This window comes from Aythya marila, assembly GCF_965140915.1.
Source record: "Aythya marila genome assembly, chromosome: 20".
Classification (NCBI taxonomy): domain Eukaryota; kingdom Metazoa; phylum Chordata; class Aves; order Anseriformes; family Anatidae; genus Aythya; species Aythya marila.
Genome location: NC_139061.1, coordinates 474,378 through 499,682, shown reverse-complemented (window position 1 = coordinate 499,682; position 25,305 = coordinate 474,378). Strand labels below are relative to the sequence as shown.

The 25,305-nt window shown below is 56.9% G+C and overlaps 3 protein-coding genes across 9 annotated transcripts; 1 reads left to right on the top strand and 2 right to left on the bottom strand.

Moving 5' to 3' along the window:
* The first annotated feature begins 172 nt into the window (after nucleotides 1–172).
* On the top strand, nucleotides 173–14,745 carry POM121 (POM121 transmembrane nucleoporin). 2 transcript variants are annotated; one of them, XM_082776519.1, is made up of 13 exons: nucleotides 173–448; nucleotides 524–727; nucleotides 1,008–1,169; nucleotides 3,072–3,152; nucleotides 3,487–3,658; nucleotides 4,714–4,805; nucleotides 5,716–5,786; nucleotides 6,948–7,072; nucleotides 7,472–7,574; nucleotides 7,847–8,029; nucleotides 8,334–10,013; nucleotides 11,439–11,567; nucleotides 11,796–14,745. In XM_082776519.1, the coding sequence occupies exons 1-13, from the start codon at nucleotides 186–188 to the stop codon at nucleotides 11,888–11,890; spliced, it is 3,360 nt and encodes a 1,119-aa protein (XP_082632645.1). In that variant the 5' UTR covers nucleotides 173–185; the 3' UTR covers nucleotides 11,891–14,745. The 2 variants fall into 2 exon arrangements, with proteins under 2 accessions (XP_082632645.1, XP_082632644.1); XM_082776518.1 differs by having other exon boundaries at nucleotides 7,844–8,029.
* Nucleotides 11,912–18,653, bottom strand: NSUN5 (NOP2/Sun RNA methyltransferase 5). 2 transcript variants are annotated; one of them, XM_082776521.1, is made up of 11 exons: nucleotides 18,527–18,653; nucleotides 18,292–18,414; nucleotides 18,040–18,214; nucleotides 17,856–17,964; nucleotides 17,417–17,555; nucleotides 16,890–17,005; nucleotides 16,328–16,506; nucleotides 16,036–16,240; nucleotides 15,766–15,918; nucleotides 15,513–15,609; nucleotides 11,913–14,050 (listed from the first exon to the last, which is right to left on the bottom strand). In XM_082776521.1, exons 1-11 carry the CDS (start codon nucleotides 18,617–18,619, stop codon nucleotides 13,961–13,963), a joined length of 1,479 nt encoding a protein of 492 aa, XP_082632647.1. In that variant the 5' UTR covers nucleotides 18,620–18,653; the 3' UTR covers nucleotides 11,913–13,960. The 2 variants fall into 2 exon arrangements, with proteins under 2 accessions (XP_082632646.1, XP_082632647.1); XM_082776520.1 differs by having other exon boundaries at nucleotides 11,912–14,050; nucleotides 17,856–18,214.
* Nucleotides 18,654–18,916: 263 nt separating this feature from the next.
* Nucleotides 18,917–24,864, bottom strand: TRIM50 (tripartite motif containing 50). Of its 5 annotated transcripts, none has more exons than XM_082776083.1 (7): nucleotides 24,512–24,864; nucleotides 22,804–23,243; nucleotides 21,818–21,913; nucleotides 20,724–20,954; nucleotides 20,383–20,405; nucleotides 19,966–20,090; nucleotides 18,917–19,637 (listed from the first exon to the last, which is right to left on the bottom strand). In XM_082776083.1, the coding sequence occupies exons 2-7, from the start codon at nucleotides 23,224–23,226 to the stop codon at nucleotides 19,030–19,032; spliced, it is 1,506 nt and encodes a 501-aa protein (XP_082632209.1). In that variant the 5' UTR covers nucleotides 23,227–23,243; nucleotides 24,512–24,864; the 3' UTR covers nucleotides 18,917–19,029. The 5 variants fall into 5 exon arrangements, with proteins under 5 accessions (XP_082632209.1, XP_082632212.1, XP_082632210.1 ...); XM_082776086.1 differs by having other exon boundaries at nucleotides 22,804–23,238; XM_082776084.1 differs by having other exon boundaries at nucleotides 24,524–24,864.
* Between the last annotated feature and the right edge of the window lie 441 nt (nucleotides 24,865–25,305).

The window sequence follows — 25,305 nt, the reverse complement described above, 5'->3', positions numbered from 1 at the left end:
GGGAGGGGCGGGGCGGGGCGGGGCGGGGCGGGGCGGGGCGGGGCGGGCGGGGGCGAGGCCGGGGCGGGGCCGCGGCCGCCGGGCTCGAGCCGGGAGGGGGCGGCCCCGGCCCCGGCGCCCGCCCCGCCGCGCAGTGCATGCCGGGAGCCGCGGCTGGCGGGCGGCTCGGCGCGGCGCGGCGCGGGATGGCGGGGGCCGGGCCGGGCGCGGGGCCCTGGGGGCGGCGGGGCGCGGCGGCGGCGGCGCTGGCGGCCGTGGGCCTGGCGCTGGCGCTGGCCTGCCTGGTGCTGCGGGGCGCCCTGGTGGGCGCGGCGGCGCTGGGCGCGGCGGGGGCCTGGTGCGCCATGCGGCCCGGCCCGCCCGCCAAAGCCGCCGCCAACGGGGGCCCGGCCGCCGCCTCGGGCCGGCCCCAGCGAACCCCGCCGCGGCGCCTCGGCCCGGGCCTGGGGTAAGCGGGGCGGGGCGGGGGGGGAGCGGGCCGCCGCGGCGGGGCGCGGTGTGTCTGACCGCCGTGTCTCCGCAGGACCCCGCCGCGCTGCCGGCCGCAGGCGCCGCGCCGCCGGTACCCGCTGCCGCAGGCCCGCAGCGCCGTGCCCGGCGCCCTGCCCGCCGCCTGCTGGGACGCCTGCCCGCGGAGGAGCGCGGCCTGGGCGCGCCGCGCCGGCCCGGCCCGCAGCCCCGTCACCGTGAGGATCGCCCGGCCCGGAGGCCTGGCCCGCAGCCCCGCGTGAGTACGGGAGGGGCCCCGGGAGCTGCCCCGGGAGGGCCGGCCGCCGGCCCTCGGCTGCTGCACCCGCTGCCCGGAGCACCGCGGTGGGAGAGCGCGGCCCTGCGCTGGCCTAACCCCTGCCCGCGGCGTTGCTTTTGTGCCCTGGGAAGAATGCTGGGATTCAGACCGCGTGGGACGGCCCTCACCGCTCACACGGAGCCGCCGGGCAGCCAGTGCGAGAGGTTGTGGGGCTGGCCCTGGGGTTCCCCTATCTCTAACTCCTTGCTTTCTTCACCAGGCTGGAGCAGCTGACCTCACCTGTGGCCTTCCTGGCCAACAGCAGCCCAGACCCATGTGCAAAAGAGACTGTGCTGAATGCCATCAAGGAGAGCAGGAAGAGGGCTGTGGAGGAGGAGGAGGAGGACCAGGTTCTGGGGAACGATCAAGAGAGTAAGAGAAGGTAATAACCTTGTGGTGCAGGTTGCTGACTGTGTATTGGGATGGTCAGAATGGGCCTGGCGCTTCAGTGGTGACAAATGTGATGTGACACAGAGCCTGGGATAGAAAAGAGCACTGGAAACTGAACCAGAGGAATGCAAAGAGGAAGCATGTCCCATCACCCAGCCCTCTCAGCTGTGTCCGAAATTCTTCCAAGACTCCTTTTTGCCCTTGAGATCAAAGGGATATGGTTTAAGTTTTGCCTGGGCAAGCTCGCAGGTCAGGCATGTTCCCCTGCGTTGCTAGGGCTCGGAGAGGCCTGAATGTGGATCAGGGAAGTCTGTCAAGGCTCCCGGGAAGGGGAGTGATTTCTGTCATCACAGGGGTTTGTAGGCTGGGGAAACTGGCAAGGAAAACTTGGTATCAGCCATAGGCTGAAATGTCTATCCTTCAGTTGGCCCTAGTTGTCAAGGAGAGATGCAATCCACACGTCTTAGGTCTCCAGGTGGAAGCATTATGCTTTAAAAGCTCTGCATGGTTCCTTCACGCGCTGTAAGTACCAAAAGGAGGTAAAGACAAAAGGGGAAACAGAAGAGACTATCTTCTGCTTTCATTAGTCAAGGTCAGTGATTTCTAGCTCTGAGCTACAAGAAGTGAGGGTGCGGTGGCTTTGCCAGTGAAGGACAAGGCGTAAATCCTGGATACCAAGGTCTGCTGGAGCCTTTGTCACTGCTGGGACACAGCACTGCCTTGTTTTTCTCTTTGTTTCTGTTTCTTGTTCCTCCTTCCCACATACGTGGGGGCTGTTTGCATTGTACCCTTCTGCCCATCATGTTCCAGGACAGCCTTCCTGGGCTGAGGCACATTAATGGAGAGACTAAGGAGGAGTGGTTTGAGCAGAGAAAGGCAGTGCATGGGTGCATTGCCCTGAGTGCTGCTCTGGGGCTGCTGCTGGAGGTGGTCCTGAGCACAACAGGATGAGTGGAGTTTGCAGAGAGCTGCTGGCTGCTGTCCTGCTGCTGCAGGAGCAGGCTGGTGGTGGGAGCTGCAGCAGGACGTGTGGATTCTTCCTCCATCATGGGAGTTTCCTCTCCTTTTGAACACTTGCCACAGCTTGGTGAATCTGAGCCCTACCAGAGCTGGGTAGGATAACAGGCTGGTTACGTGAACAGGATCTGCCTTTTTTTTTTTTTCAACATGCCAATACCAATCTCTGCCAAAAAAAGCCAATTTTGAAGGGATTGATATCTGACAAGCATGAAGAATGCTTGTAGGCAGAAAATACTGTGACCTTTGAGGACAGAAAGGGGTATGCATCAGCTGGAGAGCACTGGATTGCCTGCGCAATGTGACCAACACGTTCAGAGCTTGAAGGAAGGATTTCGGCTAAGTGACAGGATGGATCTGACGCCTCCAGCTCTGCTTCATAGTAGGGTTTGTTTTAAGACTTTCAGGCTTAAATTCTCTACTGAATCGTTGGGGGAAAGAGGGATCCCATTTCTGACTCAAATCATCCAAGGTGCTGGCTAGGAAGAGGTAGAAGACTAGACCTCTGGAGCTTAGGTCCATTCCAAAAATGAGCTGCAAAGTCTCTCTGAAATATTTTAGCTTCAAATAACGTATTTGAGCAAATATTTTGTTAAGTGAAAACTGCTCTGCCCAGCAGGCAGCTGATGGAGCTGCTGGTGCTTGGGAGGAAGCAGCTGGGGATGAGAATTGATGAGGTAAGGATTGGGTGGAAAGAGAATCTGCAGTGGGCTGTGGATGGGGAAAACCCTTATCCCAGGTGTTGGCAAGAAAAAAGCAAGGTTTGTGCCTTCACAGTGCCTAGGCCCCTGGAAGAGGTCCTGTTGCCAGGCTGAGAGGGCAGCCCTCGTCACTTTTGCCTCCTCGCTCTCACAGGTTTCTGCCCTCTTTCCTGCAGGCGCCATGATAGCAGTGGAAGTGGGCAGTCAGCATTTGAGCCTCTGGTAGCCAACGGTGTCCCTGCCTCTCTCATACCCAAGTAAGTGCCCACTGGGCCAAAACAACTACTGTTGGCTGGGAGGTGAGTCTGAAAGTTTGTGTGCTCTGGAAAAGGTGTTTGGGTTTTGTTTGTGGAGCCTAGCTTCTGTGAAGAGGAAGAGAGGCCGTGACTGTGCCTCCTGGCTGTCACTCAGTATTAGAGCTGTGCTTTGTGAGTGCAGGCCAGTGGCTGTAGGGCTGTGCTGCTGCAGAGGCCTCTTCCCAAGCTCCGTGCTGTGTGAAAGCAGGGTTGCTTTCCTCAACCTGTCCTGCATTTAAAGGGCCTATGGGTAGAATGGTGGGGAGCTCCTAAAATAGTCTTTAACTTTCTGCAGGCCTGGCTCTCTGAAGAGAGGCCTTGTTTCACACTGCCCAGATGACTGCTCGAACAAGAGGTCACGCACCTCCTCCATGAGCTCCCTCAACAACACATATGCTGGTGGGATACCCAGCTCTATCCGCAATGCCATTGCCAGCTCCTACAGCTCCAGCCGGGGCCTCTCTCAGGTAGGAAACACCCCTGCCAAAGGCACCACTGGAGCCCACAGCCAAGCATGGTGCAGAGTAGCTCAACCCTCCTTTGGGATCACCTGCGTAACTCGAACCCAGGGCTTGTAAGATGAGAGCAGTGTTGCGAGGTGCCTGGTGGTGAGCACTGCAGTGAGTCTCCAGCACAGCTTAGGCAGGCAGATCCAGCTCCTTGCACATTAGACTGGCTGCTGTGTCAGCAGCAGCAGGCAGTGATGTTCCTCATCCTTCAGTGCACGTTGCCAGGGGTGTCCCCAGGCTGAGCCGTCCTCCTGAAACCAGGAGGACACTCCCACCCCTCCCTGCTTAGACTTGGCCAGCATGCTAGGGTGGCTGGATCCAGGTGAAAGGAAAGAAGGAAAAGTAAATCCCGTTGCTGCACTGCCACCTTTTCAGCTGCAGTCAGCGTGTATTGGAACCATGTGTTCCCACTTTGACCCAGGCCCCCTTGGCAGCTGCTGAGCTATAAAATAAAACATTGCTCAAATGGCTCTTGGGTCAGGCTGCAGATCTGATGGAGGAACATAGTCATGGTTAATGAATCTGTGCTGTCCTTGTAGAGAAAGGCTTCCTCCATGCTATTAGTAAGGACAGGTTTCCCCTGATGGGAGTATGAAATCCTTGAAGTGGGATTCATCCTCTCTGAGCTCTGGCAAGGAGGTGCCCTGCTTCAGCCAGAGCCGCTGTAGACGTGCAAGGGTGTCTGGGGCAGCTGAGCAGCCTCTGCTGTGTGATGGCAAGAGAGCTGCACCTGACAAGCAGCATCCTTCCTCCTGTCCTCTTGGCAGGACTGGCTGTTAAGAGCCTGGAGGCTGCTTGCTCTCAATGCAGATTGAGTTGGGGGTGGCCAGATGCTGCTGTGCTCTACTGAACATGGAGGGGAGCAAAGTGGTGGAGAGAGTGAGGCTCTGGGCTTGTTAGCCACGGTCCTGGGAGGAGATGGCACTTAGCGTGCAAGTGAGCAGGAGGATGGGACAGTTTCCTCTCTCCCAGCTTGTGCACTAAGTTACTGCTGGTCTCTCTCTGGATTCCAGCTGTGGAAGAGGAGTGGTGTGAGCATTTCCCCGCTGTCCAGCCCCGCATCCTCCCGCCCCCAGACACCTGAATGGCCTCTCAGGAAAGCCAGGTAACTAGCCACTCGCCTGGGGAGCGCCTGCTCATTGATGCCAGCTAGGGGGAGGGCAGGCAATGTCTCAGCTAGCCTGGTGACCAAATCCTGCTCTCCATGAGGCCGGGTAGTCCAGGCCTGTTTCTGAAAAGTGACTGTTGTACGACGCACCTGTGTGGCAGCCCTGTTGCTTTTGTCCGCTTGTCCCTGCCACCTTGTTATGCTGCTGTCCCAGCAGGAGTTCTGGAGCAGCAGAGCTGCACCATCCTAATCCCCGCCGCATTCTGGGACTGGGTTAGAGATGTAAACGTTCAGATATTGCCACAGAGGCAGCGTTGTGTTGTGGCATTGTGATAGCCTGGGTTACTTGAGCCACCAAAACCTGGGAAGAGGCAGGTCCTGATTCTTGCTGTCTCCTCTAAAGCAATTCACCAGAGCTATGTAAAATACATAATATACAGTTGCCTTTTGGTGCCTGCCTTGTAGCGTAGGCCCATGTGCTCCTCTCTCCCAGCTGAGAGAAGGACCTGACTCCGCAGTAAGGATTTGTCGGAACTAAAACTGACACCACCCTTGCCCTGAAAGGGTGGGTGACAGACGGAGACCTGTGCATGACAGACAGACACCTTTGTGTTTCCCATCCAGGGCTGCTGGGTGCTGCCCTTGGGTTGATTTGTCCTACAGAGAATTGGGGCTTCTGCAGACTTGCATCAAGCTGTGGTCTGGAGAGGGAAGGAGCTCCTGAGCCTTGAGCTGCTTTCAGGGTGGTGCAGGGCTGTGCTCAAGATGTCTCAAGGCACGTTGTTTGGCTGAGGCCACAGGCCGGTGTTACTAATAGGAATCCTTAATGTGTTTGGCCTGTCCTGCTCTCAAGGGATGGCGCCATGCCTGGGGCTTGACTTTAACTAGCTTTCTCCCACTGGCACAGGGAGGAGGAGTCACATCGCTCCAACACTTCCACTCCAGTGAAATCAGACAAGGAGCTGCAGACAGAGAAAGGTGAGCATGGGCTGGCAGCAGTTCTGTGCAGGGTTGGATAGGCTGTCAATACACACAAGCAGTGGGGATGTGATGTGACTTTAAGTCTACAGGTGGGATTGGGTTGAAGTGCTACCTGGCAACTAGGAATGTGCTGGTGCTGAGGCAGTGGTACTTCTTCTGGCCTCAGCAACTGCCCTAAATGAATTTCCAGGCGATGAGCAAGGGATACTGATGATGTCTGCATGCTAGCAGATGTGTGGGAGCTGGCTTGCAAGAGGGAGCCCCAGAACCTTGATTGGCACGGGTCCAGGTGTCAACCTTGCACCAAGATGTGCCATGCTACAAGCAGCATCCCAATCAGATTCCAGGCTGAGCCTCTTCCAATGCTTCCTCATCTAAAATGGACAGGATATCCCGTGTCCATCATAAATAGCCACCTGTCTGCCATGGTGCAGCGCTAGATGTGGCTCGTGTAGCTTTCCTAGTGTGTGATTCAAGTAGGCAGATTGCAAGGACTGTTTGGAAGTGGTAAAAGGAGTTGCTTCTCTGCTGAATGCCAACAGGCTCTTGTACCAAACTGTCCCAGGATGTGCTGTGGCCAGCTGCTTTTCCGGAGTCTTGTAGCCTTGTTCTCAGCTAAAAGCCATATCTTTGGCTCTGCTCTTTGAGTTTGGGTCAGACAGGTGAGGGGTCTGGAGAACAAGTCTTATGAGGAGTGGCTGAGGGAGCTGGGGTTGTTCAGCCTGGAGAAGAGGAGGCTCAGGGGTGACCTTATCGCTCTCTATAAGTACCTAAAGGAGGCTGTAGCGAGGTGGGGGTTGGTCTGTTCTCCCATGCGCCTGGTGACAGGACGAGGGGGAATGGGCTAAAGTTGTGCCAGGGGTGTTTTAGGTTGGATATTAGGAAGAACCTCTTTACTGAGAGGGTTGTGAGGCATTGGAATGGGCTGCCCAGGGAAGTGGTGGAGTCACCATCCCTGGAGGTCTTTAAAAGAAGTTTACATGTAGAGCTCAGTGATACAGTTTAGTGAAGGACTTGTTAGTGTTAGGTCAGAGGTTGGACTAGGTGATCTTGGTGGTCTTTTCCAACCTAGATGATTCTGTGAGAGAGGAGTTGTATCTGCTGATACAATCCCAACTCCTCTGCCCAGAGCTGGGTCTGACTTACCTTCTTCTGCAGTGGTGGAGACACCAATGAGAAAGAAGCGAAATTCCCTGAGCCCACCATCTGTGTCAGGGAGCAGCGGGAAGCGGAAGAGGAAGATCCAGTTGCTGTCATCTCGCCGGGGGGACCAGCTGGCGCTGGTACGTCACTGTCTCGCAGCCCCTTTTGCCCTCCTCTGGCAATAGAATGTGCTCACTGCAATTTCTGCAGGGCTGGGGGGAGACTGACCTGCCTGCCCTCAGGAAGGAGGCCCCGTCCTTGGCGGAGTGGGAAGTGACGCTATCCCCAGCCCCAGTGTCTGGTGGGCTGTGCGTGATTGTGCTGCCTGCTGCCGGACCAGGTAATGGCCTGGGGAAGGCCTGCCGTGCCCTCAGCGCCAAGCCGGGGTCACGATGAGTGGGGATTGGAGCTCCGCGGTAGCGTGCTGTGGCAGAACCACCTGCTTCACGGGTCTTGCGACTGCCTGCCTTCACCACACATTCAGAGAAGCTCTGCCGGCTTCCCTGAGAAGGAGCTAAGCTGCTGCTCTCTCTTGGCAGCCCCCACCACCTCAGCTGGGCTACTCCATCACATCAGAGGACCTGGATGCGGAGAAGAAAGCAGCGTTGCAGTGGTTCAACAAAGTCTTGGAGGATAAGGCTGGTAAGGGCTGCACCTCTGGGCAGGCTGGGCTCCTGATGGGGTTGGCAGGGAGCAGTGGAGTAGAAACCCAGGGCTGGGGCTGGCAGGCAGTGGGGTGTCTGTAGCACAGGCTAGGGAAGCTCCCAGGCAAGTCTCTGCCTGGTCCTTGGATCTAGGGATGTTCTCAGTGCCTTGAGACTCAAAGAGGTCATGCCCCAGAGTCTGCAGTTTTACTAATGGCTAGTCCCCTACAGCAAGTTACGGATACTGATTTTTTGTCTCCTTTCCAGTAGATCCAGTTCCCAGCACCACTGCAGAGACTACACCTGTGTCCAGGCCGCTGGCATTCACAGTAACCATGGTGACGTCCCCAGGGCCTGCGCCTGCATCAATAGCTCCTGTCCTACCCAGCAGCAACTCGCTCCTGGACAGCCTGAAGAAGATGCAGAGCAGCCAGGCTGCACCTATGACAGCAGGTGAGGAGAAGTAAGGTCAGCAGGGTGGGATGGTGGCAGAGCAGTCCAGGCTCAGCAGGAGCCCTGCATTCCTTCTGTTGAAGGCAGGCTGGAAAAATTCCTGTTTAAATGTTCTGCATGCCCTGGCAGGCAGAACTTGGAGGACAAGTTGGGGGACACAGGCCATGGTCCTGTTGTGAGCTGTGTTAAGCATGGAGGACTGGGTCTCCAGGAACCTTTGCAGAACTAGGATGGCTGTCTGGGAGAAAAGCTGTCTGTATGTTAGGCCCATGTCCCTAAAAAAAAGCTCTCTTCCCCTTTCCAGACTCCACTGGAGCTGTAATAGGGTCCCAGCCTTCTTCATCAGCATCACAGCCACCTGCTGCTGCTGTGTCACTGGAGTTGAGTTCTCTGCCTGTGACCTCTGCTGACACCAAGCCTGTGCCTGTGTTAAGCACACCTGTGCTTTCTGCACCTCCTGCCTCGGGGGCACAGCCTCCCAGCAGTGTGGCACCTGCGTTCACAGAGCTGGGCCAGACCCCTGTTAAGCCTCTCTCCTTACCAAAGCCAAACATCTTATTTGGGATGCTGAGCACCCCACCTGCCAGCCAGCCAGCAACGACCACAGCCACTGCTGTCCCCACTACAGCCCCCGTCTTCAAACCCATCTTCGGTGCTTTGCCAAAAAATGAGAGCACAGCACCCTGTACAGCTGTCATCTCCTCTGCAGTCACTGTGTCTGCAAGCTCAGGCCCTTCCTCAACATCTTCCACCGCCACCATGTTCAAGCCTATCTTTGGCAGCGTGACAGCAGCTTTGTCTCCAGCAAAGGCCTCTCCTTTCACGTTCAAACCACTGTCACAGACAGCCTCGGCTGCAGATGTACCAGCAGCTTCCACTACCACCACGGCAGGATTCACAGGTCTCCCTAACGTCATCTTTACCACCGCAGCTACAACTGCCACCACTCTGAGTTCCTCCACAGATGCCACCATTAAACCAGTTTTCAGCTTTGGACTCAACCCACCTGCCTCCACCGGCCCTACTGCCAGCCTGACTGTGACCACTGCCACATCCACAAGTACGTCGCAGCCGTTCCTGTTCGGTGGCCTGGCCAGCTCAGCTACCAGTACAGATTCCAGCTTTGCTGCCCCAGGGCCAGTGTTCCAGTTTGGAAAGCCAACTCCAGCCACTGTCACTGCCACCACCAGTGTCCCTGGAGGCCCCACGTTTGGCCAAGCAGCTTCAAACTCAATGGCACCTACCACCACTGTGGGCTTCAGCATATTTGGGAGCACCACGCTATCGTCATCTACCCCGGCCACCACAGGTCAGTCGGCGTTAACATTTGGCTCCTCCATTTCAGCTTTTGGCAGTTCTTTCAGCACAAGCGCGAAGCCACCACCGCCATATCCTGGGGCAGCAAGCCAGCCAGCGTTCAGCACTGGTGCTGCAGAGAGCCAGCTGCCCACCAGCAAGCCTGCTGCAGGCCCCATCAGCTTTGGCCCCACGTTCAGTTTTGGAGCCCCCACAGCACAGTCCACCACTCAGCCAGCGTTTGGTAGCAGTGCACAGCCAGCCTTTGGCACAGGTGGCACCCAGAGTGCCTTTGGCACCAGCAGCACCCAGGCAGTGTTTGGGACCACCACATCGGTCTTCTCTTTCGGGACAGCCACCTCCACTACAGTCAGCTTTGGTTCCAGCACCCAGACCACAAGCAGCAGCACTGGCACAGCCGTCTTTGGCACCACCCCTTCTCCTTTCACCTTCGGGGCAGCTGCCCAGCCAGGCCCCTCTGCCAGTGCCTTTGGGCTCAGTGTGCCCACCCTGAACAGCGGCTCCCCTGCTGTTGCATTCAACTTCGGGGCTGGGCAGAGCGGAGCAGCAGCGGCAGCAACGCCATTCGGCTCTTCCCTGACACAGAGCACGCTGGGTGCACAGAACCAGAACACGCCGTTTGCCTTCACTGTGCCCAGCACCCCTGATACCAAGCCTGTGTTTGGAGGTGAGTGGCAGTGGTTGGGGCCTTCTGGCAGGGTGGAGGGCAGGGCAGGATCTAGGCAGCTGCTTTCCTTCCAGACCTTGCTGAGATCCTCCCCCAGGCTCCGCAGCCCTCAATGGGTTAACAGTAGTGCAGTGCACTCTGCACAGGTCCCCAGCCCTTGGTGGTAGAGGGGCAGATTAGTCTGTAGCTCTTCACTGCTCCTTGGCCCCTCTAAGCATGCCAGCTTTCTAGTTCCACATGAGCACTGAGCCCAGCCAGGTGCTCTCCTGCCCCTGAGAAGCCGAGGTCTTGCTGGTAGTTAGAAACAAATTGGAATTTCTTGGTGAGTGGAAACACTTCCAGCCAGTGAATACAGTCTTCTCTGTTGTCTCTGAAGCGTTCTAGAATCACAGAATCATTAGGGTTGGAAAAGACCTCCAAGATCATCTGGTCCAACTATCCCCCTACCACTAATATCACCACAAAACCATGTCCTGAAGCACCACATCCAACCTTTCCTTAAACACCCCCAGGGCTGGTGATGCCAAAGACTCCCTGGGCAACCCATTCCAATGCCTGACTGTTCTTTCAGCAGAAGAAAGAAATGTCTGCTAATTTCCAACCCAAACCTCCTCTGATACAACTTGAGGCCATTCCCTCTAGTCCTATTGCTAGTTATTTGCAAGAAGAAGCTGACCCCCAGCTTCCCACAACTTCCTTTCAGGTAATTGTAGAGAGCAATAAGGTCTCCCCTGAGCCTCCTCTTCCCCAGACTAAACAACCCCAGCTCCCTCAGCTGCTCCTCACAGGACTTTTGTTCCAGGCCTTTCACCAGTGTCGCAGCCCTTCTCTGGACACACTCCAGGGTCTCGATGGGCCCCTCACTACAAGAAGGACAAAGCAGCACTTGAGGTGCAGCCTCACCAGAGCAGAGTACCTTCCTGGTCCTGCTGGCTGCTGGTACAAGCCAGGGTGCCCTTGGCCTTCTTGGCCACCTGGGCACACTGCAGGCTCATGTTCAGTTGAGTATCAATCAATACGCCCAGATCCCTTTCCTCTGCACAGCTTTCCAGCTACTCTGCCCCAAGCCTATAGGGCTGTCATGACCAAAGTACTACCACTTGGAACCCTTGCTAAACTACCTTGCCTACCATGGAGTTGCAACCTACATGCTGAGAAACTTCTGGTCTAGACAGATACAAACCTTTGTGCTTCCCTGAGCTGCAAATTTACCCATGCTTCCCTCATGGCAAGAGGGTCCAGGAATTATGATGAGAAAGCAAGAATGCAACGTCTTGCATGAAAAATGGTTCTTGGGTGAAGAAGCAGGACCTGGGGGCCTGCTTCACTTCAGTCTATAGGGGGAGATCTGTGCCTCCTGTCCCCCAAAGGCCAGGTTCTTCCTCTTTGCTGAACCGGGCTCATGGTGGTTATGTTGCTTTCCAGGAACTCCTGCTCCCACCTTCGGGCAAAGCACGCCTGTCCCAGGAGCAGTGGGGAGTGGAAGCAGCAGCCTTTCCTTTGGGACGCCCAGCACTCCTGCCTCAGCATTTGGAGGAGTTGGCACTTCCTTTGGTAAGGGTTCCTCACCAGGCCAGGGAGCTGTTGGGGGCTGGTTGGCCATATTACTCTTTGGATTTGGGACAGCAGCAGGACCAGGCTGTGTTGTGGGAGCCAGGTTTGATGCAATTCCCTGCAACAGGCTGAGGTGGTATCTGCTGGGCTCCAGGGGAGGCAAAATCATTTCCCCAGAATTCCTCCTCTGCCAGGCCAGAGAGACCTATGCAATCTTTTTGCTTCCAGGTCCATCAACCCCATCGTTTTCCATTGGAGCAGGATCCAAGACTGGTGCTCGTCAGCGGCTGCAGGCACGGAGGCAGCACACCCGCAAAAAGTAACCTCTGGGGCTATCAGGTCCCTGTTGCTGGCCTGTGCAAGGAGCACCTGCGCCAGCATACACGTGAGGGCCTCTGGTCTGGAGCAGTCCCCGTGGTGGGAGCAGTGGTGACGGGGCCAGGCCCCTGACGGATGCCAGCTGGAGGCAGTGCTGGGTGGCGCTGACTGGGGTGGGACAACAGGATAAACCAAACTTCTTACTTGAACAGTTCCACAGCCAAGGCTGGATGAACCTCTGTACATACCCACAGTGTTTCCTCCCTCACTGTTTTGCCATGTTTCATAATGTGTAATTTTTCCCCGTTGCTTCCTATGGCTGTTCCTGTCCCCTCCTGAGCCCCCTGGCTATCAGCCCCCCCGTCCCCAGTACAGCAGCTGGCACATCAGTGGTTGGAGCCCAGCCACAGCCATGCTGCAGCCTTGCTGGTCACAGTTCTCTGCTCTGGGCTGCTGAGGGACGTGGTTTTCACCAGGCCCAGAAATCTTTCCCTGCCATTTAATCTTGGAGCCTGGTGAACACGATTCCTCTGGAGGACTCTGCTTTGAGCTGGTTATTGTCATCTCTGCAGAGATCCTGGGTTAGCACCAGCCTGGCCTTGCAAGTTTGGGCATTTTGGTGCCATAAATGGCTGACCCAGCTGCAGCTAGATGACAAGCTCATTGTCACAACTTCGCATCTACTGTCGAACCTCAGACCTCGTGCAGCATGCGCTGGGCAGGCAGCTCTGTGCCACAGCACTGAAGTTCAGCTGGAAGAGCACAGTGGGCATGGGCAGCCCTTGACCCTCGCTGCTGTTTGTTGGGTGCTGGGCTTTTCCCCTTCCCTCCCCTCCCTGCTTGTGTACAGCCTTGTTTGTTTTGCTTTGTTTGTGCTCCTGTTTTAATGCTCTCATTGAATCGAGTTTGGAGGAAAAACTGAACCGTGTGTGTGGCGGCATGTTGGTTATGCCGGATTTGCTGTTTGGAGTTTTTTTTGGGGGGCACCTGTTCCTTTGCAGGGGATGTGCCCTAGCTAATTGGATGTTGACAGTAGCATCACTGCGTGGCTACTCTTGCTGGGTGAGTTCTGTCCATTTGTCATTGTGACTGAAAGAAAGGCAGCTGGGGTGGGGGGATCTGGCCCTGGCTCCCCAGCATGGGGGCTTGGGCCCTGGCAACCTCTCCTCTCCCAACTTCCCCTCCCATGCCCTACTCTCCTGGGCTAGGAGCTGGAACCGTTTTGCCACCTTGGGGTCCTCTGGCACTGCCAAAGGAAGGAGCCCAGAGGAGGTGGGTTTGCACCTCCCTAGACCTGAATTGATTCCCACTTTTAGCTCATCCCCCATCCTTTTCTGTTTACCGGCTCCTAGGAGCTATGGTGCTCTCCCCTGTCCCCACCCATCTGGGAATGGGGCTGTTCCATCTTGGGGAGGTCTTACAGGAAGAGGCTGCCAGAGCTCAGGTCCGTGTCCAACAGCTACCCTGCCCAGGGAGAGGGACGGGCACCCCTGCCCGCAGGCTCCCCTCTGCTTCCAGGAGTGCTTTGCTGCCGGGTTTTTTTACTCTCCGAGCCGTGTGAGTGTGTGTGTCTGCTGAAGTCTAAATTTAAAAACAAAACAAAAAAAATATTTAAACATTTTATAACAAAATAAGAATTTATTTTTATATTTAAGCTAAATTGCCTTTGAATTCCTTCAAGCTTGGTTCAGTGAGGTTGCTAGACCCTGCAGCGCTGTTGGTAGTTTACCTGTGCTGTTACGTTACAGCCTGGTGAGGAGGTGTGGGCCCACCCCACCTCTGCCCCAGGGGACTGGCTGTGCTGGGGAAAGGCAGCTGTGTCCCAGGGGCTGGCTGGAGCAGCCCAGCTGTGTACTCTGTGACTGTGTGCTCCTCCCAGGCTGTAACAAGTCATTATTTTTAAAATGTGATGTATGTGGATGTGACGTAACTTTTTTTTTTTTTAATTCCCCTGAGGATGAGGAGCAGGAGCTCTTGCGTGTTCCTCTTGTCTGCCAGGAACAAGGTGCCTCTCCCAGCAGGCAGAAGGAGAGTAGGTGACCAGGGTCTATGTGGCACAGCAGGGTTGCCCCCCTTTAGTGCAGAAGGGTGGAGGTGATGCAGGCTGGCACCTTCTCCCTTAAAGGGTCACAGCTGCCAGAGCTGGTGGGGGGGGTTGATAGCATCTGCAAAAAACAAAAAAAAAAGCGGCTGGGGGGATGTAGTAGTCTGTTGCGGGGCTGATTGGAGCATGGCAGATAGGTGCTGTGAAGAAGCCAAGTTGAGCAAACATGCCCTTGGAGGTTGAGAAAGTAGCTAATCATGGGCTACACGCATGTGCAAGCTCATTCTGGTGATTCATCCCTCTCCCCAGGTGTTGCTGTGCCTGGAGAGCAGTCATGGGGCTCCAAAGGTGAGGGAGCATACAGCTAGGGTGTGCAGACTGCTGTTGCTTAGCCTCACAAGGGCAGGACCTGATCTGTCTCTCAGCCTTCCTCAAATCATTCCAGCTCCACCAAGGGCCAGTGGGCAGAGGGTGGCAGGTGCTGAACAAGGAGGTGAGGGCACCCTGTGGAGCATTGGCTGTTGGCTCTGCTGTTTCTGGGCTGCCCTGAACAAAACCAGAACTGTGCCAAGTCCCCAGGCAGGTGAAGTCCAAGCTGTTTCCCCTCTGTGCTGTACAGGCCCCTTCAGACCCCTGCTGGGAGATACCCCTGTGCCTGGGCTGCAGTAGGGGGACAGAGGGAAGCTGGGGTTTTACTCAAGACTTGGATCATTCCTGGTGTGGCTGAGGAGGATTTTAGTGTGAATGTGCAATTTTTTTTTTTTTTTCCTCTCGCTTCTTATGTCACTGATTTAAAATAAAAAGACTGTTCCTGTCTTGCTTGCCTTTGAGTCTTGGGCTCAAGCAGGGTTCTACATTGCTAGTGCAGTATATGGTACTGCTTTCTAGTTCCTTCCAGCTTGCATTTGTGTTGCTCTCCCCATTCAAACACAGGGTGATGAGTTGGGGGATGGCAGACTATTATTTCACCAACATGTTTGTTCTCCCACCTTTGCCTGTCCGTTAGCGTGCCTGTTATTCAGCTGTAAGACCACAAGCAGTGGCTGTTCCTGGGCAAGACAGCATACTGCAGAAATTGTGGTCTTCTCCAGCAAGGGTTTATCTTATTTGCTTCATTACCACCAGTCAAAAGCCTTTTCCAAAACTACAGATTAGGCTGGGTTAAAGCTTTTTAGGGAAAAATAAGGTATGTCACTAATCCAGCAGGGGCAATCCAGGCCCCCAGGATACAGAAACACTGGTGTTGTTTGACTTCACTTCCTAAGGCTACCCTAGTCCAGGTCTATCATTGAGGGCAAGCTTTGTGCTGTGCGCTGGCTTCAAAGGCCCCTATACATACCTGGAGGAGCAGTTTCCTCCTGTGCAATGGCATGTGCAATACCCAGACCATTTACTCAGACCATTTGGTCCTGGGGAGGAGCAGTGAATTACAGAAGTTAACCACACCATCAGCTGGTGGAAAGCTTTTATTTCTGTTGTCTAGGCAGTACAAGGGCTGCAGTGCAGCAGGGCACGGGAGGAACAGCATCCACCAGCTAAAACCAGCCACTGCATGCTCCTAAGAAATTATTTCATGTCTTTACCCGCTGCTTTTTCCGTCTCCTCTTCTTGGGAGGAGCTGCTCCTTGCTCCATTTCCTCTCCTTGCTGCAGACTTTCCTCAGCTGATGCAGGCAAGGAGCTGTGACAGGAACAAAGATAGACGTGTGGTTCCTGCCTTCTCCAGCACTCAGGGCAGCTAGCCCTTCCGCCTTCCTTCCTTCCTCCTTACACCAGGAAGGCATCACCAAGGTACCTAGGCAGCCCTGGGCCCAGTTACACCCCTTCCACCACCTACCTGGGGACAGCAGCCTGGTCCCTGCAGCGCTCCAGGACAGCCACAAAGAAGCCCTGAGTGAGTGTGGCTTCAGGGGAGGCACGAAGGCAACACTCTGCCCCAGGGAAGGTAGGAAGTCCTCGGCCGGGCCAGGATGGGAACACGTTCACTAGCCTACAGCATGGCACAAGGGACAGCGCTGACCCCAAAGCAGCAGAACAGCTGCTGAGGCAACAACCTCCCAGCTTCCTGTGTTCTGTCCTTCCCCATCGCTTCCCAAAACAAGCACACCTGAAGGCTGAGCCCTGTTCCTGGAGCACCGCCTGCACCACATCCTCATTCTCTTCCCGGTGCACTGAGCAGGTGGAGTAGGCCAGGCGCTGGACCGCTGGGAAGCTCAGTGCATGGCTCAAGACTCTGCGCTGGAAGCCAGCCAGTGCCTGCAGCCGCTCTGCACTTGGGGCAGCTTCCTCCACCGGCAGCCGGTTCACCATCCCTGCAGAGAGCGCTGCAGTCACCCACCAAAAGCCCAGCTTAAGCCTGCTACCTTTGGCAGATGGGATGGCTCGAGCCCCCACATTACCTGAGCCACTGCATGATGGGTCCAGGAGGATATAGGTCACTTTGCTGTACTTAGGGTCATGGGGATCAACTGTCAGGAAGTCCTGCTGGGCCAGCTTGAAGCTGGTGACACCGGCTCGCGTCAGCATGGTGTTCATGGTGGCCAGGCGTTTAGCATCCAGATCAAAGGCAAAAATCTGTCTGAAAGCAGAACCCAGCACCCAAGAGATGCGTGAACACCCTGCCCAGTCCCAGGGCCATGCTCACCACAGCTGCCACCAGCAGCCCTAAACACCTATCTGCAGGGCAGCCAGAGCTGAGAAGCTTCTCTCCCACATAGGTATACAGGGCAGAGTGCCAAGTCAGCAGCTGGGGCATGACCCTCTGATTCCATGTCCCCTCAGGCATTCCCAATGACCCAACATCATCAGATCCCCAGCCTGCCTCGGGAGAAGGGAGTGTCAGCCTGAGTCAGCAGGTAAGGTTACAGGCTGTAGCTCTTCCCACCTCAGCCCTGCCACATTCTCACAACTGTGACCACTCTCAGTCCCTCTGGGCCCTGCCACACCCCAGCCTGCACTCACCCCTTGTTCTTCAGTATGGCAGCCAGGTGGCTGGTCTTGTTCCCAGGGGCAGCACAGGCATCAATCACATGGGAGCTGGCAACAGGGCTGAGCAGGAAGGCAGGGAGGCAGCTGGCCTGCAGGAGAACAAGTCACCCTGAAAGGTTCAGGCTGCATGCACCTTGTACACGAGCTACCCTTGGCCCCTCCTGAGGTCACGTCAGATGCTGTGGGTTCACAGGTGACCACTGGAACATGGGGCCAAGTCTGCACAGCACCTACCTCTGCTGCTAGAAAACTCTTCCTGCAGCATGGGAACAGCACTGCACAACCCAGAGTGCCATGTTCCTCCCAGCTTATTGTCAAGCAAACAAGCAAAGCTGGGGGGGAACCCCGCAGACTCAGGCTGTGCTCAGAGTTTCTGTTTCGTTCAAGTGCTGCAGCAAAGCAGCCCCAAGTCCAGACATTGGGGGGAAAAGACAGCCTCCACTCCTGCCAGTGGTTTTCCCACCCCTGCACTGCAGCTTCCTGCTCCCCAGCTCTCTGACCTTGTCCTGCAGAATGATGTGTCCTGATGTATAGAGACGGTTGTCATGGAAGTCAGTCTGCGGAGGGAAAACCAGCAGCTCTGGGAGATGAAGATCCAGTAAGAATTTCTTCCCAGAGAGGGTCCTCAGCTCTTCCATGCTGTCCACAAGGAAAGAGATTGAGCACAATCCTGCTCCACCATGCCCAAAATCAGAACCCTCCAGGGCCCAGGCACAGAAACCCCTTCATCCCACACCTCCTCTCTCTCCACTTCAGCTCCAGGCAGCACCCAGAGAGGCAGAAGGTAGGAACGGGGAACGTGGCAGCAGAGACCCTGACCCAGCCACTGTGAGCAGCAGCATCACCCCTTCATCGCTCACCAGCCTTCATCCTGCAGGAGCTCGCTGCCTGCCCACCAGCACCCCTCTGAGACACAGGTTGGGGCAGGGGATCGCTCACCTGCCTGCCTTGCCCAAGAAGGAGTAGCCCTGGCGCTTGAAGAAGTCCACCACATCGTCCACACGCGTCTTCAGGGTGTTGACCCGGACGTAGCGGGGGACACACGGGGCTGGGGAGCACAGGGAGGGGGGAGTCAGACCCGGCCCCGCCGCCGCGGGGAGAGCCCGGCCCCCGCCCCGCTCACCTCCGGGGCCGGCTCCCGGGCCGGGCGCCAGCAGCTCCTCGTTGCGGCTCACCCCGCGCCGCACCTTCAGCCGGGCCAGCTCGGCCTCCAGCCGCGCCCGGTGCCGCCGGACCAGCGCCTTCCAGCGGCCCCCGCACTTGAGGCCCTTGCCGAACAGCAGGTCGTACACCAGCACCTGCGGGCAGCAGTCAGCGCCGCGAGGCCCCGCGGCCGAACCCCCCCCCCCCCCCCCCGCCCCGCGGCCCCCCTCACCTTGGCCAGCGGCAGCGGCAGCCTCCTCTCGGCCCGCAGCAGCGCGGCGCCGTCCAGCAGCGCCTCCAGCACCGGGGAGTAGCGCAGGGTCTCGGCCACCAGCGCGTACAGCTGCCGGGTGTGCTGCGGGGCGGCAGCGGCACCGGGCGGTCACGGGCGCTGCAGCCCCCCCGAGCCCCCCCGAGCCCCCCCGGGCCCTCTACCCCGCCCCGCCCCGCCCCGCCCCGCCGCGCACCGGGAAGCGGCTGCCGTACACCAGCCCGCTCAGGCCGCCCTCGCCGCGCTCCAGCCCGCTCAGGACGGCGGCGGCCGCGCCGTACAGCGCCATGGCCGCCACCGCGCGCTGCCTGCGCCGCCGCCGCCGTCACTTCCGCCGCACGCCTCGGCTCGCCCCGCCCCTGCCCCTCATGGCCCCGCCCCGAGTGCTCGCATCGCCCCGCCCCTGCCCCTCATGGCCCCGCCCCTGCCCCACGGACCCCGCCCCTCGGCACCGCCCCTCCCGCAAGCCCCACCCACCGCCAGGCCCCCTCCCGGTCGCCCCGCCCCGCCCCAGGCCCCGCCCGCTCCCCCAGGTCCCGCCCCCACGCCCCGCCCCCCAGGCCCCGTCCGGCGGGCGGCTCGCAGCGGTCGCGGCGCGGCTCGGGCAGTGCCGTTTATTGAGCGGGGCCGCGGCCGCGCTCCCCGAGGGGCCGGGAGGGGCCCTCCCGCGGGGGGCCGAGGCTCGCCCCGGCGGCCGCGCTACGGCTCGGCGGGCGCCTCGGGGACCGGCTGGCGGCACGGCCCCTGGGGGCGCCGGGTGGCGCCGGGGGGGGGCAGGATGATAGGGGGCGAGTAGGGCCCCCGCTCGGGCCAGCACAGGTCCACAATGGGGTAGAGCTGGCCCTGGAACTCCGCCTGGAAGGTGTAGATGGGGCTGAGCTCGTCGGGGCTGTCGGCGTTGTAGAAGGTCAGCTCGCCCCGCTCGTAGTGCAGGTAGATCCCGATGCGCTGCGGCCGGGCGGTCAGTGGAAGGATGGCCCGTGGGGTGCTGAAGGCCTCGTAGACTTTGCCTTCCTTTAGGCCAATGAGCCACACGCCGTTCTCAGGAGACTTGCTGAGCTTCCCTTTGCGGCTGACTGTGCCCTTGATGATGCCCACGCGCCAGTGGCTGCGGGTGCCCACTATCACCTCCCAGTAGTGTTGGCCACAGGAGAAGCCCTTGCAGGTGAGGATGCAGCTGCTGGAGTCAAAACGCTTGGGGTTGCTGTCCCGGCGCTGGTAGAGTCCACATTGCACCACTGTGTCACCCTTGAAGAGTTCCAGGAGGGGATGCGCAGTCACCGGGTCCAGTTTCAGCATCTCTGGAGCTGAAAAGAAAGCAGTCAGCCTCCAGCCACAATAGCAGGTAGGGCTGTGGCTCCAGGTGACGCTGACTCTGCCCTGAGAGCTGGCACAGCCAGAGGGGCTGGTGCTGCTGAACTTTAAGCAGACAAAGTGTTACACAAGAGCAAGCTGCTACCAGCATGAGATACTGGGTCAGCCACTGCTCCAGGAGCTCTCCTGGAGGTGAGAAGAACACAACTGGAGAGCAAGTCAGAGGCCAGGGCAGCATGGTGCCAGCTGGGCAGCCTGTCCCAGCAGCATGTGCCAGTAAGCCAGGGCTCCCAGTGTGATGCCACATGGGGAGGTTGGTACCTGGCAGGACATGGCGGTGCAGCCGCTTCCAAACTGTCATCTTGATGTCATCTTGGTGGAAACATGGCTTGAAGGAAATGGGGCTAAAGATGCCATCACCTGGGAGCAGGCTGGGAAGCTCTGACCTGGAAAGACATGGGCAGCCATGACAGCGTTGATGTGTGTGTGGCCTCTTCTCACCTTCTACTATGTATGATGGAGCCACTGGCATCTCCACAGCTGCTCTTGACCTCTTCTGGGGCTGCATGCATGGCTCTGGCCGTGGCTCTCCGTCATGACAGCAACGACCACGGAAGTGAGCAGGGCAGTGTGTCCATGCTAGATTACCCCAGCAATGCTGAGGTGCCCACTGGCTTGGGCTCTTTAGCCCCAGTGCAGAGGTGCTGCTGTCCCCACTGGTTCCATCCCATCACTCACCTGAACTGGGAGGAGCTGTATTTCTGGAAAACACAAGGGAAAGAAAGAATCAGTGGTGGGAGGCTCGCAAAATGGCACTTATCTGCATGGTCACACCTCCACATATCCGTGCCCCACACCAGAAAGGCCAGGCTTCTCCTCTCCTGGGCCTCTGCCATCTGGGGAGGCCCTGGCAGGACAGAGGGCACTGACATCTCACTTCTCTTGGTATTCTAGCTATGCTTGGTGGGGGTACTCACTGCTCAGGGGAAGGCCCAGGGCTGTGAGCAGTCGGATGAAGGCAGGAGAGCCTGTCTGACCCTTACCACCTTCCTGAAGCACACACTAGTTAGCATACTCACACGGATGAAATCAAGCTGACTTTCATTGCTGAGCATCTCCAGAGAGCTATGTATCTTCTTCAGCCTCTGCAGGGCATCTGATGTCTGCTTGACCTGGGACTCGATGGAAGTTATGAGCTGGGCTGCTTTCCCTTCAACGCTCTCCAGGAAGGTGGCCTTCTCCTCATCAATGTATCTGTGCAGCTCCTGGAACTCCTTCCGGATCACCCACTTGAAGACATCTGCTTCGTTCTGCAGGGAGACAGCAAGTGGCTGTGCAGGACTGCCTTACTATGTTCCCTTCACCTGCTTTCTGGTTTCTGAGGCGCCAGCGGAAAAGTCTGTGCATCCCAGCAAGCTGCCCTCCACTTCTGTTCCAAATCAAGAGCATCTCTTCACAGAGGCTAAATGTCTTTCCACCTTGCTGGCCTCAGCACCATGGCACCCCTCCCTTACACCCCACCCAGATTTTATGTTCCTGATGCCCCAGCTGGCTTCGTCAGAACCTTGGAAAAGAGTCTTCAGATCCCTCTGCTGCCAGGGAACAACCTGTGTCCTGGGCTAAGTGGGGGAAGTGCAGCTCCAGTTTAATTTGGGTTCAGCCTTTCTGAGGATCCCCACTGGGAAGCTTAAGCCTCAGAAGGGATACCAAGAGGTCTCTTTGAGATGTCTACTGTGTGGAAAATGGACACACCTCTAAACCAAACATAAACTCAATGTGCAATTATCAGCGTTCTGACTGGGAAGCCTGCTCTGAGTAGGGTGTTTTTCACTGTTATCTCATCATCTCCAAGGACGTTCGGTCAAAAAAGCTTTGTCCTGCCAAGACACTCAGTGAAGGTTACATCACCCCTTTGGAAAACAAAAGCCACCAGAGAGGGCTACGTCACCTTTCCCAAAACAGGGCTATGTTTAATCCCCAAGTTTCATGGAGAACAGCAATCTCAGGGAACGGGGTGAATGATAAGCCCTGTCTGCTGTCCCAGGGAAGGGAGAAGAGAGGGAGAGGAAAAGAGGAGGTGAGCTGAGGAGACCCAGGAGTAGAGGTTGCTCCAAGAGTTGTGTGGGACACAAGGGACAACGCAGAGCAGGCTCCCTTGGCATGTGGCACTCACTGCAATGCGGCTTTTGTTGTTGATGAGCTTGCTGAAGTGTTCATCCAGGTTCCTCTTGTACTGGTGGACATCGGTTAACAGCACAGACAGCTCCTCCTAAAACGACAGTAACTCTCTCTAGGATGGTCCTCTCTGCCAGCCTACTTGATCAAAGGCTGTCCTCCTGTGCTTGCCAGCCCCCCAAGAAGCTGTGGCCCTGAGAAGCCATGCTCTTCCAAGCTTTCAGGGGTCCTGCACATCCTGCTGATCACTTGGATCTACAGGATTTGGGGTTGCCAGAGGCAGGAGAACACTCAGAGCATGCCAAGTACTCTTGCCAGGAGCACCACATCTCCACTCCCATTCCTGCCCCTCCATACCTTGCACCCGTTGCAACTCTGCACTGGTGAGTGGCTGCAAGCCAGTGCCAGGCCTGTGACACCCTGTCGGCACTAGTGCCCAGAGTCTGACTCAGGCAGGGTGTTTTTTTCTGGTGCGTCCCACTCTTATCACCCCAGTGTCAGGAGCTGAGGGGAACAGTGGCCCCGTGCTTTTCCATTCCTTGGGCTTTCATGTGATGTTGGGTAGGGGATGCCAGCTGTTTACTCTGCCTGGCTGGGGCTCCTGTTTCCCTGCCTCCTTGCTCTCCTGTGGCACCTCGCCTCAGCCCTTATCTCCAGACTCCGTTTGATAGTATTTGAAAGCAATCTTGAAAGGTCCCTTTGGCACTACCTCACCCTCAGCTCTCCCCACGGTGCTCTAGCCACCAAAACCATGTTGCCCCCTCAGCCAGGGACATGCTTGACCTGAGAAACAGCTGACCCCCAGCCAAGGTTCCCCTGCCCCACATCTGCCTGTGCTATGGGACCATGCTGCCCACACTGGCCTCATTTCCAGCCTGTCTCTTCAAGGAAAGGGGACACTTGTCCAGCTAGTACTGCTGTGCTTGGGGCTGGGACTGCTACAGACACCCTAACCCCCAGCCTGGGGAGTCCCTGCCTGCCAACCTTCATCCGGCAGTACGTGGTAGAGATGGGGGTGATCTTGTGCTGGCGGTGGTTCCCGATGGTGCCGCACAGCCCACAGATCACCTCTTGGTCAGTCTCGCAGAAGAGGCTGAGGGGGTTGTGGTGTGTTGGGCAGGACTCTGGGGTGGGCTCTGCCTCGCCCCGGCTCTGCAGTGCCTCAATGACACGGGCCAGTGTGACGTTGGGTGGTGAAGCGCTGCAGTCCACGGTTTGGCGGCACACGGGGCACAGGAACTGCCCGTCCAGCTCTCCAGACAGTGACACCACACACGACTTGCAGTAAGAATGCCCACACTGCAGCATCAAGGGCTCCTTGAAGACCTCCAAGCAGATGGGACAGAGGAGCTGGTCTTCCAGCTCATCGATGCTCATCCTCCGAGCCATGCTGCCACCTTTTAGCATGGCAGCACAGACCTAGCCTGGGAAAAACAGGTGGGAGATCACTCCTATTGCAAAGAGCAAAGTAAGCACATAAGAACAAAGAGGGCTGAGCATTTGGGTAAGGTGTTTGAGAGACACCTCAAACACCTTCATGCCCCAGCAGTAGCTCAGACAGTTACAAACTCATCATTAGGCTGCGCACAAATTTTAAGATGCATGTTTTAATACAAGATGGGCTTGGGGTCTGACAACATGAGGGGTTAGGCCCTATTGGTTCTGCCTATGATGTCAGAAGTCACCACCAAGGTGACCCCTGTGGGGCCTTTGGGAGCTGTATCAGAGTGCATCACATCTTAGGGGAGACCTGTCTATGTGCCAGGGGCTGGCACAGCTGGAGACAGAGCTGAGAGGAATTTTTTGCTGAAAAATTCCAGTAGTGACCCTGGCTTGTATGAATTTCTACATATCTCTTTGGATTTGTTGTTTTAGCCCCTGCATGTCCTCACAAGGATTGGCATTAGCTCAAGTGATACGTCTAAGCAAAAACAGAATAAAATCATAAAGACCATCTTCATCTGCAAGATGGGGACAGAAGCCACACAATAAAACCTGTAAGGCCCATTTCGACCGATATGAGGGTTAGGAGCTTGAGCCAGAGCTTTCAGAGCTGTACCTGCAGCTCACCCCCTTGAAACTCAACATGGTCCCCACAGTGCTCCATGCTCCAGGCCAGCACTCCTGAGAGACACAAGCTGAAACCCTGCATCTCCCGCTGGCTCTGGGGCCACACATGGCCGTTCTCATGTAAGGTTCATGCAGTAGTGGCTCCCCAGCACGGTGGGATGTAAACACCAAGATCCTGAGCCAGATGGGCTCAACTGCCTACACATTGTGGCCAGGACAGCTAGCAGCACACCCCCACTGTAGGGAGGGCATTGCCACCTGGACGAGCAACAGCAATATGTGGCCCAGGCCCTGGAGGTGACACTGCTCTAACTGTGACAGCCTGACAGCGTTGCGCATGTCTGCTTCTGAATATAGGCTGGTAGAACTTTTATGGTCTCCCCATTCATGTGAAAACAAACCTGAAGTCAAAGACAGACTCGGTAAGTTCTCCAGGGAAAGGAGAGGCAGTGACTTGAGCTCAGCCTTTATCAAGCATAGCATATGGGAGCTTGGTGAGGAATCAAGAAAAGCTCCAATGTCAGCCCAGGAATGGTCAGATACCCATAAGAACCCGCAGGGGAAAGCAGCTTCAGCTGCTACCTCTGCTCATGGAGAACCCCCCTGACAGCCACCCACTCACCACACCACTCACGTGCCCCGCACCGTGTCCTCTCCTCACTGGTTCTTCTTGGCACACGGAGCCTGATGGATGTCCCTTGCCTTTTCCTGGCCTGGTGGAAGATTTCAGCCCCGGTGGAGGGGCAGATTTGGCAAGCAGCAGGGGTGGTAGCTTCTCAGCAGGAAGGGAGCTGCGCTGGCCACCCCGCTACTCCACTGATGTGGCATCAGCCCCGCTGGGGGTGCACCTGCTTGCCTGGGTGAGGCCAGGTAGCTGCAGGGCCAGCAGCAGCGTACACAGCAGCGAGGCAGCAAGTGCTGCTCGCCCGCCGCCTGGTTCTACAGCGCTGTTGGCCCCTGTCCTCTCCTGGTACACGCCAGCCCTTTGTTTGGTACAGGAATGGTCATCATGTGACTGCGTGGGCAGCTACTGGAGCTCTGATAAGGCAGGACGGGGTGGTGCTGGCCTCGGGACTGGGTGTTTGCCACAGGAGGGGGTGTTCGCCTCGCAGAGGTGCTGGGTTATGTGCATCCTACTGCGGTTCTGGACACCCACATCACTTGGATCAGGGGACACACTTTCCCCAGAACACTTTCTTATCAACTAAAACTCTTCTTTGGTTAAAATAGGTTTCTTTGTTCGTTTTGATGGTGGCAGTTGGTTGGTTTGGTTTTGGTTTTGTTAAAACCATTTAATTCTTTTGGAAAAGACCAGGAGAAAACCCAAAGCGAGTGTTGTTGCTCCGATTTTGGACAAGGCATGCATGTGCTTTTCTGTGATTGTAAAAAAAAAATAAATGTAGTTTTGTGTGTGTG